Here is a 14326-nt window from a genome sequence, read left to right on the forward strand (position 1 = left end):
ATAGATGGTACGAAATAAACCCGCGTTGCGATTATAAAAGTATACGGTCTACAGATGGCAGCAATTACATTTTTGTGAAGGTTGTTGTTCTTATTCAAGCATTGATTATATATTTGATAACAGATTTCGAAAATATATTCAAAGAAATGCCATCTATGTAATTTATTGCAAACTAACATAGTACTGAGAAACCTTCGGTTTTGTTGTCTTTTCAACGACAGTTTTCATCAATTTTCATAATTGTAAATGAATTTTAAACATTCCTTAAATATTGTTTAAATAATTTTGCATTCCTTTTTTTATATTTTATACTTGTTATTATGACATACCCCAAATTTTCGAGATTCAATATTTTTTTATATTACCTAAATGTTGCCATCTACAGTTTTAAACACGTTCTAAAGTTAATTTGTATGACTTGATACTCCATGTCTTTATCCTATCCACCTCACACAATTGATATTTCATCAATGTATATCTTCTACTCTATTTTATACATTATAATTTGCAATACTTATATTTATAGGGCTACCGATCAGCAGGGTACACAAGATCCCAATGACTTGAACTATTACGGGTAAGGATCATTGATTGATTGGCTTCCTTGTTGTCAATTAAGTATATGATTTAGTTTGATATTGTTTCTTTTGTAATTTTTAGCGAAGAAGTTAAAATCAATGGGACAAATCAAGAAGTAGTCGGGTAATACAGAGTTGATGGTTATAATACTTAGGTTTTAAAAAAGTTCTGTTTTAAAACGTGGAACGTAATGAAATGCAATATCGATAAGATCATTGCTGATATCTGTATTGTATCTCCGTCACAATGCATGACCGCCCAGATACCATGCCTTCATGTACATTAATGGCGAATGTCAATTCTATTTACTAGGCAACAACATTTATAAAATCTTCTGAATTATACAACCGCCCGGCCGACACGCGGGCCGCCGCGTAGACAATTAAATCCAGTCTCACTCGCGCGCCGGTACGCTCATTTACGTTAAAACGTAAAAACTAAATAAATAGAGCGTATTTTGCCATGACAGTTAGACGAACGCGGTCGCTACGCGGCGCCAACGTGGACTCCGCTCGGGAATCGCGCGGCGGCCGCGCGGAGTGAAAGCGATAAAATTCATGTCGAATAAAAGCATTCTAATGGTTTAACCTATCGCTTCTGAGGTCATGGATTCGATTCCAGTCACGCACTTCTGAGTTTTTCGAAATTTATGTGCGAAATTTACTTTCCAATTTACCATGGGCTTGTCGAAGAAGGTTCACAACCCTTTGAAAACGTGTGAAGTCCCCATCCCGCATTGGGCCAGTGTGGCGGACTATGGCGTAAATCCGCGCCTGAGAAGACTCCCGTGCCCAGCAGTGGAACGTATAAATGGGTTGATGTTGTTGTTGTTGGTATATAATGTAACAATAATAATGTACTAGACAAACGCACTTATTGCCTGGTCTCAACCCAGGGAATCGTCTAAATAATGATTACCAGAGCAATCAAATTAAGTAAAGGGATAATCCCAGAACATCCAGAACAAAACCAATTTTTAAATTGTCCTAAATTGGACGTAGTTAAGCAAAAAGGATCTAATCTATAAAATTATAAAAAAATGAGTTATATGTACCAAACGGTTCCTAAAGTCTTACCTCTTAGATAAAAAAAAAATCAACATATAAACATAAATAAATATCTCTGGAGTTACATGACATTATAAGTTTTGAAAATAAAACAAGAGTGACAATCACTTTAAAACTTCAAATTGCCATATCTCAAAAGTGACTGGATGTACAATTGGAACCTTTTTGTTTAACTATGACCAATTGACCCTATCGAGATTAAAACCTTAAATATCTAATTGCTGTGTGTTAAGCCACTGAGGTAATCAAATATTGTAATGATAACGAAACGACCTTACTTGATCATTTCAATATAGATGCTGTATACTTATGTTCTATGTTGTAGACGTAGTGGAGATTACAGAAAACGGCAATCCAATAACCAACAAGAAAGGCAAGATAAGAAACAAACTACGACAAATTCAAAACCTTCCAATTTTACAAGCAGTTATAATGCAACGAGTGACAGAACAACAAATAACATTACAACGAGTGTAACGCAATCGCATTCTAACACAAGTTATGTTCAATTTGACGACAAAATAAAACACATATGAAATACATTGAAAATTTTAATAGGAAACAAGTTGTTCGTTTTGAAATTAATAATAACATTATTGAGTTTTGGCCTGAACTAGACGTCCTTTATAACTATCCTTTATAACTATAATATAAATGAATCTACTAGAGAGACAATCCCTTTCCTTTCTGAATGAATCGGCTCAAGAAAGTAACACCTGGCGAGCTCTGACCCGTAGTTTGATAAAGGCGAGGCGACGTTATCTCTCTTTTTAACCTTTTCTTTATTTGTTAGATTTATAAAGAACCTTTTCAACAATATGTTTTTGTCATTTATTTTGATGTTACAATATGTTTTATTTGGTATCGCCTATATAAGCTCCAAACTTACTGACCTGCGACGCAGAGGTCTCGGATCCGATTCCCGGGCTTGTCTATGTGTGTGGCACCCGCAACACACGCGTTATTGTTATTGTAAAAAAGTCATTAGCCACATCGTATCAAAGAAATGTTCTGTTCTTGAAACTCCTTCCTTCTAGTATAGTTAAAAAACATCAGCTGTTCCATGGTACTTACATGTCACAGTTATAAAATTTAAATGTATGATTTTTTTTATTACGCAGTTTTAACAATGACCTACACTAATTTATCTGGCCTCAAAGGGGATTTCCATTACTTAATTTTCCAAGAGGTAGTAGTCTCTAGTAAACGTTCTTTCGTATGATCTACGGGAAATACCTTTGATGAATTTCAGTTCACAAATATTATTATGTAATATTTTATTTTAATTTTTATTATGAACAATACAAGCGTATAATATTATCCCTTCAAACTAAACATTTGCGCTGCTTATTTTTAGTAACATATACATTTTTTATTTTTTGTCTGTCTGAGTCGTCTTCTGGTATATAAATATGAATGTTTCTTGAATTATTTTTACATAACTTTAAGGATTTGTACCTTACTTTTTCTTTTCCATTTCATTCGGGAATATATTTGCATACTATACAAAGGAACATTAAATTGAAATAGTTACACGTTGCAGTGCATTTAAACATTTTCATGCAGGAGTTATTTGTCAAAGCGATTGAGGTTCCTACTTTTCGTTTTAAACCGAAGACGTTAAGTCCTATTTACACTTTGCTTGTTACCAGTAGTTTGCCGAGTATTGAGTTCCAAAGTTTTAAAAATAGCAATAATAAGTACAGCATGTTAAAACAAAACGGAAGGGAGCAAAAATTAAGGTATAAATTGGGTGCAATCAACTTAAGAGCGATGTCAATAACTTTTCCTAGAAAACGCCTAATAATACATTCATCCTCGATATTAATTGAGAAACAGTTTCATACTTATTTTTCTGACTATTTCTATGCATTTATATAACCTTTGGAAACCAATGAACCACACACAATACAATAAACTTGATATTGGGTCCAGTAAAGTGCCTTGTGAGACGCCTTTGTGAAGTAACGGCAAAAGATATTTCCAAGTCGTGTTGTTTCTTTTATAAAATATAACTATTAGATTAATTAAAAATAGCAGGCTACTATGATCGGACAAACGAAATATGATATCGGAATAGTATTTGTGTCTTATTATATACAAAAATCAATAAATTTTATAATACTATTATAATTAATTGCATAGTATTCCCATCAATATACAGTCAAACGCGCTCTATGACGGAAATTGGTGACAGACGGAGCATTTACGAAACTAAATTATGATTTTATTTATTTATTTATTTGTTTATTTATTATATTACATATTGCTTACAAATTAATATCCAAACACAATAGTAATTCTTAAGCTAATATCATATATTGAAATAATAATGTAATCATATTTAATAAAGAATTGATACAAAATAAATTTAATGAAAATATACAAATCATTGAATATTATATATTGCATAAAACAAACTGAATAAAAAATTAGATAAAAATAACAAATCATGGAATTGGACATATCGCAAGTACATTATTAACAATCAAATTTTAAAACATTGACATAGTATTAATTATTCGGGATGCACAATACTTATGTGATGCTACTGTCCATGGTCAATGACTCGAGATATCGTCTCGCGGAAACCGTAAAATGGGCTTCGAAGCATACAAAGAGGTCCAAAGAGGAGTCAAAGATCCGATTGAAATACTTAAGCGCGCGGGGCAAAGAAGCCAGATCACTTGCCCTAGAACGTGCAGAAGGTATGCAAATAGCCTTCTTCTGTGAGGCCGCACCAGGCTGGTCCTAGGCACCTAAAAGCCCATCATGGATAGCATGAATGGATTGTACAAGATTCCACGCACCAAGCGAAATATGTAGGTCATAAGAGCTAGATTGCGTTTTACTTCCAGCGTTCTGTAGCCGACCATACCCAAAATAAAAGTAGTGGGGTAAAGTGATTCGTAATATAGCAAATGCATTCGTCAATCATAAAAGATCTGAAGTCCATGTGCCTGTGATTGGCCTGGCCTAGTGAGAGCCTGTCCCACTTTAGTTGAAATAGACAGAACGAGGTCGGGTTTCATCAAGTAATTAGATTAAAAACGTTTGTTGATTCAAATGAAACATTTATATCTAATTATGAATACCGCAAAAACTTTACTACGAAATAATTAGCATCCATGACGAACTCCTCGTCTCTTGAGCAGCTTAAAATGAAAACGAATAACAAATTTACTGTTTGCTTTCAACTCACCGAATTTTCAAAACAAAATGTATGTAATCGTGCACAAAATGTTTGCATATAAAGATGGTCTACTGCAACTAATCTTTTTTACCATGTTCTGCAGTTAGTGCAATGCTAATTGGGAAAACAAATTGGCCATGTTGTACTGAAGCCTGGTTCGCTTTTCGAACGTACATTTCATTTACTTTGTTACTTTTTAGTGTGGTAAAACTATGTCAAAATAGTAGATCAAGTACTAGAAATGAATAGTCCAAAGTAAAGTACCTGTTAGGGTTGGACCTCACTGACAGAGCACTTCAGCACCGCATTTATACTAAGCATGTATTTTCACCGAGTATCTTGCTTATTTATAAATCAGGTATTGCTTATTTTATTACATTTCTAAACCAAACCAAACAATGTTTTAGGAAATGAAACTATTTTTCCGGATTTGTTTTTCAAACAAATCGTCGTTTCGGGCCCTTTACAGGTCCCATGGTCACGATTGACTGTCAACGTCGGTTTGTTTGGAAAAACAAACATACGCGATTTAAATCCGGAAAAATAGTTTCATTTCCTATGTGTAACAATCGCGAAAACCCAAGAACTCGATACAAACAATGTTTTGTTTACGATTTTCAGCCTAGAACCATTTACAGTTTTTAAGTCATCTTTCTACGGTCGACAAAAGAAATCAATTTATCTTTGTGAGTACCATGGTAGGCCTTCAGCCTTAAAATCACCGTAAGAAAAATGGTATAGAAAGCGTTTTTGATCGCTTACCAAACGCTTACCATTCACTTTGTAGTGCGGAGTCCAAAAAACTCTACTGAATTCAAGTACATATTTCGCATGTATAATTTGATGGGTAGACGACATCGTCAAAGTTGCGTGCCGTAGATGGATGAGACTAGCACACGAGTTGCAGTTGGGCTGAGGATTATGATGATGTTGTATAATGTAATATTATGTTAATTACCAACACACATAAATTGCTGCAGTCACCAAACCTATGTCCTCTTCCTATATTCAGGCACGTCTTGGTGCAAGTAATCACTACAAATAATTTTGCCAGCTACAATAAAATCCATTATCTACCATAGTTAAACTGACTGCCTTATATTTATCATCTAAATAAAGTCCAGTGATGTACTGCCACCTTTCTTGCGTGGAGGGTAAGCGTACTATTAAAATTACAGGCACATGGGATTTGTCAATTTATGTCTGAGAGTGAGCAGCGGCCATGGATAGGTGTGTCGTTTAACGTTAGGCGCACGACTTGTTCGTCCCGTCACTTGGTATAAAATTTCCGCTACAATAATACCATGACTTGTATACTTATATACGTTTTTATAGCATGGTATGAACAATGCCTGAAATGAAATGTTTTGATGTTGTTTTTGTGTCTGTAGCGTACTTGGATTTTAATCTGTTATGTTGCATAAATAAATAACATATTCGAAAGTTTCCAAGGTAGGTAGTGAGATTAGTCACCAATAGAAGGCAATGGGAGGATTTGGAAAGTTCACATGTATTTACACCTCAGAACGATCATGGTATTCGGTCACAAAGGGCACACAATAAACTGGCATGGGTACAAAAATGCAGCATTTTCATTAGCCAATCGCGGAGGAGGTAGTGTTGTATGAGTTCGCATTTCGACACAATGTAAAATTTAACACAAGGATGTACTGTTTATAAAAGTATGTACTAGGACACTAACTGTATTACAGATACAAAATTCTGTATGTGAGTGTAATTGAATTCAGTTGGTAAAAGTTTTACGGCTAAAGCGAATATGGTGAGCGTTTTTTGGAGCTATATTAACTTTTCAATCATAAACACACCTCCTTATATAATACTGTAAAATAAATACTGCCTCCGTGGCCGAACGGTTACCATGCCGGACTGCCACGCAGAGGTCCCAGGTTCGATTCCCGGACCGGGCGAAATATTTGTATGACCTACATTTATTTCTCTCGTGAGTTTGGGTGTAATTTGTGGTTGTCTATGTGTGTGCCCATGGCACCCGCGACACAGGGTTTCCCTAGTGCGGGGCTATGTTGACTGTGTGCGTTTTGCGTGTGCGTTAAATATAGGAGTGTTGTATACTTGACGAGGTTTATTGATAATTCCTTAGAATAATGGGGAATGGTATCAAGTAAAGACGTACGTACTAGCTAATGGTTTATTCAGCTGTCCGTAATAGCAAGTGCTTCTTAAAATTCAACCTTAATCTTAAGGTTTATCGTATTGGGTTGGCCAGGAATCTCGCGCGGTATCAAAGTATAAATTAAAAACATTTCTTATAACAACTTTCAGGTTTGACGACCTCCGACTATTACGGGTGACTACAAGTGGATTGTATACCGATTGGTTGAGTGCCTTGCGTCGGCGTCTCTGAGGTCCTGGGTTCGATCTCCGGCCGGGTCAATGCAGCATAACTAACATTTGTATATTGTCTCGGGTCTGGGTGTTTGTGGTACCGTCGTTGTTTTCGATTTCCATAACACAAGTGTTTAAGTTACTTACTTTGGGATCAGAGTAATGTGTAAGATGTTGTCTTATATATTTTATTCTAATTTTAAAGTATGAGAGTTGCACAAAGAGTCATGGAGTCATGCTCTGCATCAATAATAGATCGAGTTCCAAATTCCAAAATTCCGAAGATGAACTAGGTCCAAGATATAGGAGATCGAATAACGAACTTAAAATGGAGCTGGTCAGGACATTTTGAGTAAAACGATAACCAAATGGTGGCTACGAAGTGGTCATAGAAACGTCGGACTACCTGTAGCGATATAGGTGAACGACATCGTCAAAGTTGCGGGCCGTAGATAGGTAAGCATGGGACAGGATCGTGGTGGAAGAGACCTATACCCAGCAGCGCTTGAAATCAGCATGTTGTTGATGATGATGATGAAAGACCGTAATACCAACACCTATGAACTTTTATTTTCATTGCGTTATTTGGTATTCTCTCTAGTAACCACGACCCTTGCACGACCGCAACCTAAATTATTCTGTCAAGCTTCATTATTCAATGCTTCGAGATAAATATATATAGTTGAGAGAACGATTGCCTTCAGGAAGGTTTAAGATCAATTTTCGGAACCTTTATCCTTGAATGATTTATCATTATTTATAGCTCTGTCAGACAAAAATAATAAAGTACATGTAATGAAACTTATACGGAATAGTTGGAGTGAATAAGTGAGTTGAGTGTGTCGTGAAATTCCAGCAAGTTTTGATATTAAATCGAAAAGCTAGGTGTATAGTCGGTTGTTTGAAGTTTGGTCTACCTTGGCTCACACAAGAGTTCGGAACTGACCTGGAGCTGGAGCACAGCTGGTACTTGTTTCGCGCCTGCATTTTTCTAACTAATTCGTTTTACATTGACAAGCTAAAATTTATCGAAGCTATTCTAACTTCTAGTGATCACACAGAAATCAACAAGATGGTGTCTATTGCACAGCTTTTTATGGACAGTGACGGGTATTCTTTTATTTTGTTTATGATTAGCGCCTTCTACCCATGCTACCACGCATTAATTTTTGCATTAATTAGTTTGTAACACACAATGCTTTGATAAGCATATTTGTCAAAGTTCTTATAGAAAATAACTTTATTGATCGTGACTATATTTGAATAATATTACAAGGAAAGGACTGACTTCACATATTTCATATTAAAGAGTAATTCAGTAATATCCATAGACATTTACACAATATTACGATAGACGAACTCTCACAAGGAGCCCTACTACTTCAAGAAATCTACCATGAGCACAAGGTGTAAAATGTGATTTCTCTGGAGAAACAGATTTCGTTAAATATGTGACATCGAGAATCACTTAATAAGCCAAGCCTGTTAATAAAGCAACTAAAGGCAATATTATCAGATTTAAACGTTGATTGCTTATTAATGAAATAATGATTAATTACACAAGGACCGCACGCGAACAATGTTATTAAATTCATTTGCTGAGCGACAGAGTTCTATCGTGAATATATTATTCGGTTGAAATATCGACTTTATTACATTATAATATAGGTTAACCGATATGGTTCAAGTTAGGAAATTCCCTATACTATTAGGACGAGAACTAAATTGACGCAATTAACTCTATGGGCGCTTCTCAGGACACCCACGTTTTAATTAGGAAAGTTCGTTTCCTTATATAGGCCCACCGGGCACAAAATACAGTTCAGCTATCCTCTGGACAAAACACAGATCCAAGACATTTGCCTTAGCGTCTCCCTGTACCTTAGACTGTAATATAACTGCAATTATCAACTTCCTATAATAAATCATCTTTTATATGAATCCCATATCTTCTACTTATGTTTTGTTTATAGTGCCCCCTAAACCAACTTAAGGTTGATGGGACAGACAAATGTAAATCTGGCTTTAGTTTCTCTACATTGACCCGGCCGGGGATCGAACCTGTTACCTCAGAGACTCATGCAAGTCACTTGCCAACAGAGGTCGTCAAGTCCAACGCCCTCCTGGAACTGAAGGAGTGTACCTACGTCAGAAAATAATGGCAGGTTACTGACAAGAGCAAACCCTAAATAGAAAAAGAAAAAAATTACTATGGCAACATCGCAACAATAATAATTTGATAACTCACTACCTTCGTGGATATTAGGCAAGTCCATTATTCAATTAACTGGACGCCAGGGGCGGCCGGGGATAGGGAGGGTATCCACCTCGGGTGCCGCGCTATGGCTATAACGAGTGACAAACTTTATAGCCTGCGACACCTATGTCGGGAGCGACCCTGAAAGTAATAATTAGAGGTCACCTGTGAGGTTGATCACCAATGAAGCTAATATAATAAGGGTATAAAAGGGGAAAGGGGGGAAAGTATATTCCCAGTGGTTCCATGTACTCAGTTCCACGTGGAGCAATTGTAATCTATGTCATATTTATTCCCATTACTTGCATGTAATTTTAAACTATTTTTACATGTGACTGTTCTACCACGTCAGATCTTTAGAAGTTCATTAACCCCATTTCCAAGATGGACAACTGTTTTAAAGAGTATATAAATGCACAGCATGCGATAATAACACACTGTTATAGTTTTACCTTTAGAAAAAATATTAATAAAGACATAATGTGGAACTCCATACAAACGTAGCAGCGTGGTTAGTATGTTTAGCTACGCGTTTGCCACGTGCCGTGCATGGACGCACACAATGGCATAATCTTGCGATGTACTCGCGTTGCATAGCACTGATAGTCCCAGAAGCGGCTTCATAATGATGCGAATCTGTGCGTCTGTACACGGCGCACAGCGGGCGTGCATATATGCCTACAAGCCGCGCTGCTACGTTTGTATGTAGTTATCATACTAGTTTTATTTATTATACGTACTATGCAGGTATCTAACATGCTGTTCAGTAGCATTTATAATTGAACCTACAAGACGCAAAAGTTACACCACATTTTTTTTCTACATAATTACTGAAACACCTCATTATTTTATAATTGGGTGTTATTTTCATGTATAAAAAATATTTAATTTTTTCCGTGATTGTGCATGTAGAGAATAATTTTGGTTACGCTTTAATGTAGGTTATAATAATATAATAATAAGTTTCATTCAAGTTTTATATTTTTGGTTGCCCAGAAATATATAGTCTCAAAAAGTCATCATTCCATTCTTTTGCGATGAATTTACATGGCATTATGTTAAAGAAATATTATACTAAATATATACATATATGGATCACTATTGTGCTCCAAAACTCAGTTCATTGATAATAGTCAGAAAGCCGCTAGGTTCAAGGGGAACTTGACCTGATAGATATGTCGCATGTCAAGCGAGCTGTGGGCAAAGACTATCCCATCAAACGCAAGACGGAGACGTGGAAGACCCGGAAGAGATGGCGTGATGAGTTATATGCTTATATGAGATCTTGGCGGCGGCGGCGTTGTATTGCGATGAGTGTAGATAGCGAAGTGAGGTCACTGATAAATAAGGAAGGGACACTAAATACGTTTCATTATCATCAACACATTTATATATCCTACTGCTGGGCAAGGGTCTCCTCTCAGGCGAGGGTTTAGGCCATAGTCCGTCACGATAGCCCAATGCGGGTTGGGGACTTCATACGTTTTCCCAGGGTTATTCGGTGTCCAGGTTTTATCGCGATGTAATACTTCACCGAAAAGCTCATAGTAAATTTCAAATTAAATTTCACACACAAATTCCGAAAAACTCAGAGGTGTTGACCTGGAACCCACGGTTTCTGCCTGAGAGGCGATAGGTTAAACCATTAGGCTACCGCGGCTTTAAAATATGTTTAATATATGTATATTAAACATAATATTTAGTCAATTTCCTCTGAAAGGAAAAGCAATAAATTATCTAGTTGCAGATAGAAAGTTTTATCGAGGACTGCGCCCTGGGGCGTCGTGCCCGAGACGTTGGCAACGGTTTCTCTTTGAATGGCAAAGCTTATTCTTTGCCGGAAGTAGCTAGCAGCCTCTTACTCACCAGAAGTTTCAACGAGACAAACTGAAAACTCAGCAAAGGTCATAGTTCGTAGCATGAACGTGGTTTCGAGTCCCACCGGGTCGACGAAAAATTTTTCTGTGTTCGATCTTTGTATTCATAATTATAAAAAAACCAGTGGAATTATTTCAAAAAAATATCTCAATAAATACATTTGGTCGAAAAGCGAAATCTGCATCAGTTGTGACACCTGTAAAGGTATCGGCTGCGGTGAGGAGGTTATTCAAAAATCTCTCACTAGATGTCACTAGCGGCGACGATGCCGAAAGCCAGTACAAAGATCTGTAACAAAAACACAGGAGAATTTCGACGGCTCGTTATGAAGATAGAAAAGAATGGAAATGGCATCAAGCAACATTTGTATCAAAACCGGTGTCGCCACACGCACACATTTGAAAACGTAATCTTACATTAGTACTAAGATAACATAATTTTGATTGGTTATAAATTATCAAACGAAAATAGACAAAAATAGAAAATTTTTGGTAAAAAAATTTAAACTTATTTGGATCTAATAAGGTTTTATTATTTTATTTTATTACTAGTCACATAAAAGCTTAGAGGATGGAAAAAAAATAAAAGAAAGGAGCTGCCCTAACTACAGAATCAACGTGCTTATAACCAAAATTTGAAAGTTACAAATGGCCTCTGTTACAATGGAGGTCCCAAACTGGGAAATGAACTTTTCTAAATTGTTTCTGATCTAGGTTTTCTGAGAAATGCCTCAGAGTGAATTCCGTTGCTCTGGTATTTATAGTATAGGGAATTAATTGCCTTTGAGATCAGGAAACTGGTGTGGTTGTCTAATAATAACAATAGTTAGCCTACATATCGCACCACTCATGGAAAAATGGCATAAGTGGGTTACGTCAAACATGTTCATTTCTCCATTAGGTACAGAAAAATATAACCCACATCCTCTCCAATTCTTGTAAATCTATTTATAATATTAATCGGTATAGTTACAAGAATTGGAGAGGATGTGGGTTTTATTTTTCTGTATCTAATGGAGCAATAAACGTTTTTGACGCACACCCTTCCACTGCTGAGTTTCTCGTAGTGAGGCCTGTGCCCCACTACGAGAGGGTTTTGGTTATAGGTAAATGGGGAACTTCACAAACATCATTAAAGATTCGCAGGTGTGTGCAGATTTCCTCACGTTGTTTTTCTTCATCGCTCATAGTAAATTTTAATTTAAAAATTTCTAACAAAAATTTTGAAAAAGTCAGATGTGCAAACCTACATTCAAACCCACGGCCCTTTGCTTGGTAGGTTAAATCATTAGGCTATCACTGCTTTTTGGTGACTATCTGGCATTATTATTATTTTTAGGTTTAAGTCTAGCAGTGCATTTATTTCGGCTAAAATAATTCTTCAACATTAAACCTCTTTAATCGTAAACAAGAAAACGAGTACTTTAAATTTTCTATCTTTCAAATTTATACACGAGTGACTTTAATCTTTACTCCATTTATAAATCGTCTTTCGCGGAATTCTGAGTATAACTTTTTATATTGAAAGAAAATTGAGCAAAGGGACAAGAACGCTGCTTAATTTGCGTGTACAATGAAAATATAAAACTTCAGCCAAGATGGCCTGGTATAAACTTTTCGAAGCTTATTATTGTCAACCGCATTTTCGACTTCAGCCAATGGACTGTCTGGGTTTGCAAGTTATAGGCTCTTACGACAACGGGCTATGGCATGATATCTCGATATGATGGGATTTGATCGATTGATTTTTAAATTCCTTTATGAAGGCGAGGTATTGCACGCGAGCCCACACTTTAGAAGGTGAGGTGTGAGGGATCGCCTCTAGCGCCTCGCAACCCGCGCCCAGAATTTTTTTTTATAACATCAAGTGCCGTCACTTAAGAACAAGTCGTGCGCCTGTTGGCAAGCTACACGCCTGTCTATAACAGTTACAGTGCCACTCAGAGCTTGAAATTGCAAAGATCTGAGGGGCACTGCCACTACGCCCTTTCACCCTGAAACTTAAGTTAACAAGTCCCATGTGCCTGTAATTTCAAAACCGGAACTCTTTCACAAGGAACTCTACTGCTTCTAAATATAATATGAATATAGGTAATATGAATAAAATAAAAAACAGGCGGAGAAAATTGGATGTCAGGTCTGACGTCGACAAGCGTCTGAGGTCAAATACCTCCATCTCACGTGATGGACAGGGACGATGAGATCAACGATCGGGCATGCACACCTAAATAATGCTTATTCACTCCGCCTTGAATAGGCCCCTGTTTAGGGAATAAGTTTGCAGGCAGTGTTGCGAACGCAACAGAATTTTGTAATAAAATTTAATGTAACTTTCAAAGCAGTAACTAAACGCTCGTCAAGAGCACATTACGTTGGCCGGGGTTTCTATTTTGAACCAATCAACTAACACCAGTTACATGTTATTTCATCCCTACCAGAATGTAACGAACTGTTTCCACGAACTAACAAAGGTCAAAAAGGAAGTTCACTTTTGAATTGTAAGAAACGACCACTGTTTAGCGATTAATGGCACTACTTCTGTAAACCAGCAACTTATTGCCAATATTTAAGGTCGTTAACATTTATTAATTTATATATTACAGTAAACTTAAATCGTCTTTAATTTTACGAGCTCATCGAGATCCTCTACATCTTCTACTTGAGTCCACTACTTTCCACTCCATAGCCGATCGCCATATAAATGTGGAAGCGTAACTCGTGATACAATATATAAATATACATACACACTATACGTATAACTCAAACATTTTTACAAAACAAAAAACAAAATTAAAAACAAAAATCAAAATTGGTAGAAAGCACGGTTGTTGCATAAATACTAGAGTGTTGGCTCACAGCAAGCTATGCCGGTGGTGCTTTTAAGCGCAGGAAAACTGGTGCTAAGCGTGTGTTTATTTACGGTTCTGTAGTAAATCTGAAAGTGTCACAGCTGAGCCCGCTCATAAACTGGTGACTTTTTCTTATACAC

The 14326-nt window shown here is 36.5% G+C and overlaps 1 protein-coding gene across 2 annotated transcripts in view; it reads left to right on the forward strand.

Moving 5' to 3' along the window:
* Positions 1–2197, forward strand: part of LOC113232470 — a 28813-nt gene extending 26616 nt beyond the window's left edge. The window contains exons 13-15 of one of the 2 annotated variants that reach the window (XM_026467212.1): positions 527–577; positions 661–702; positions 1972–2197. In XM_026467212.1, the coding sequence (XP_026322997.1) occupies positions 527–577; positions 661–702; positions 1972–2182 (304 nt within the window). In that variant the 3' untranslated portion in view covers positions 2183–2197. The remainder of the gene's footprint in view (positions 1–526; positions 578–660; positions 703–1971) is intronic. The other variant, XM_026467213.1, reaches the window with a different exon arrangement.
* Positions 2198–14326: the final 12129 nt, after the last annotated feature.

The sequence above is a fragment of the Hyposmocoma kahamanoa genome, unplaced genomic scaffold (assembly GCF_003589595.1).
Source record: "Hyposmocoma kahamanoa isolate Upper Pololo Valley unplaced genomic scaffold, ASM358959v1 76, whole genome shotgun sequence".
In the NCBI taxonomy this organism is placed as follows: Eukaryota; Metazoa; Arthropoda; class Insecta; order Lepidoptera; family Cosmopterigidae; genus Hyposmocoma; species Hyposmocoma kahamanoa.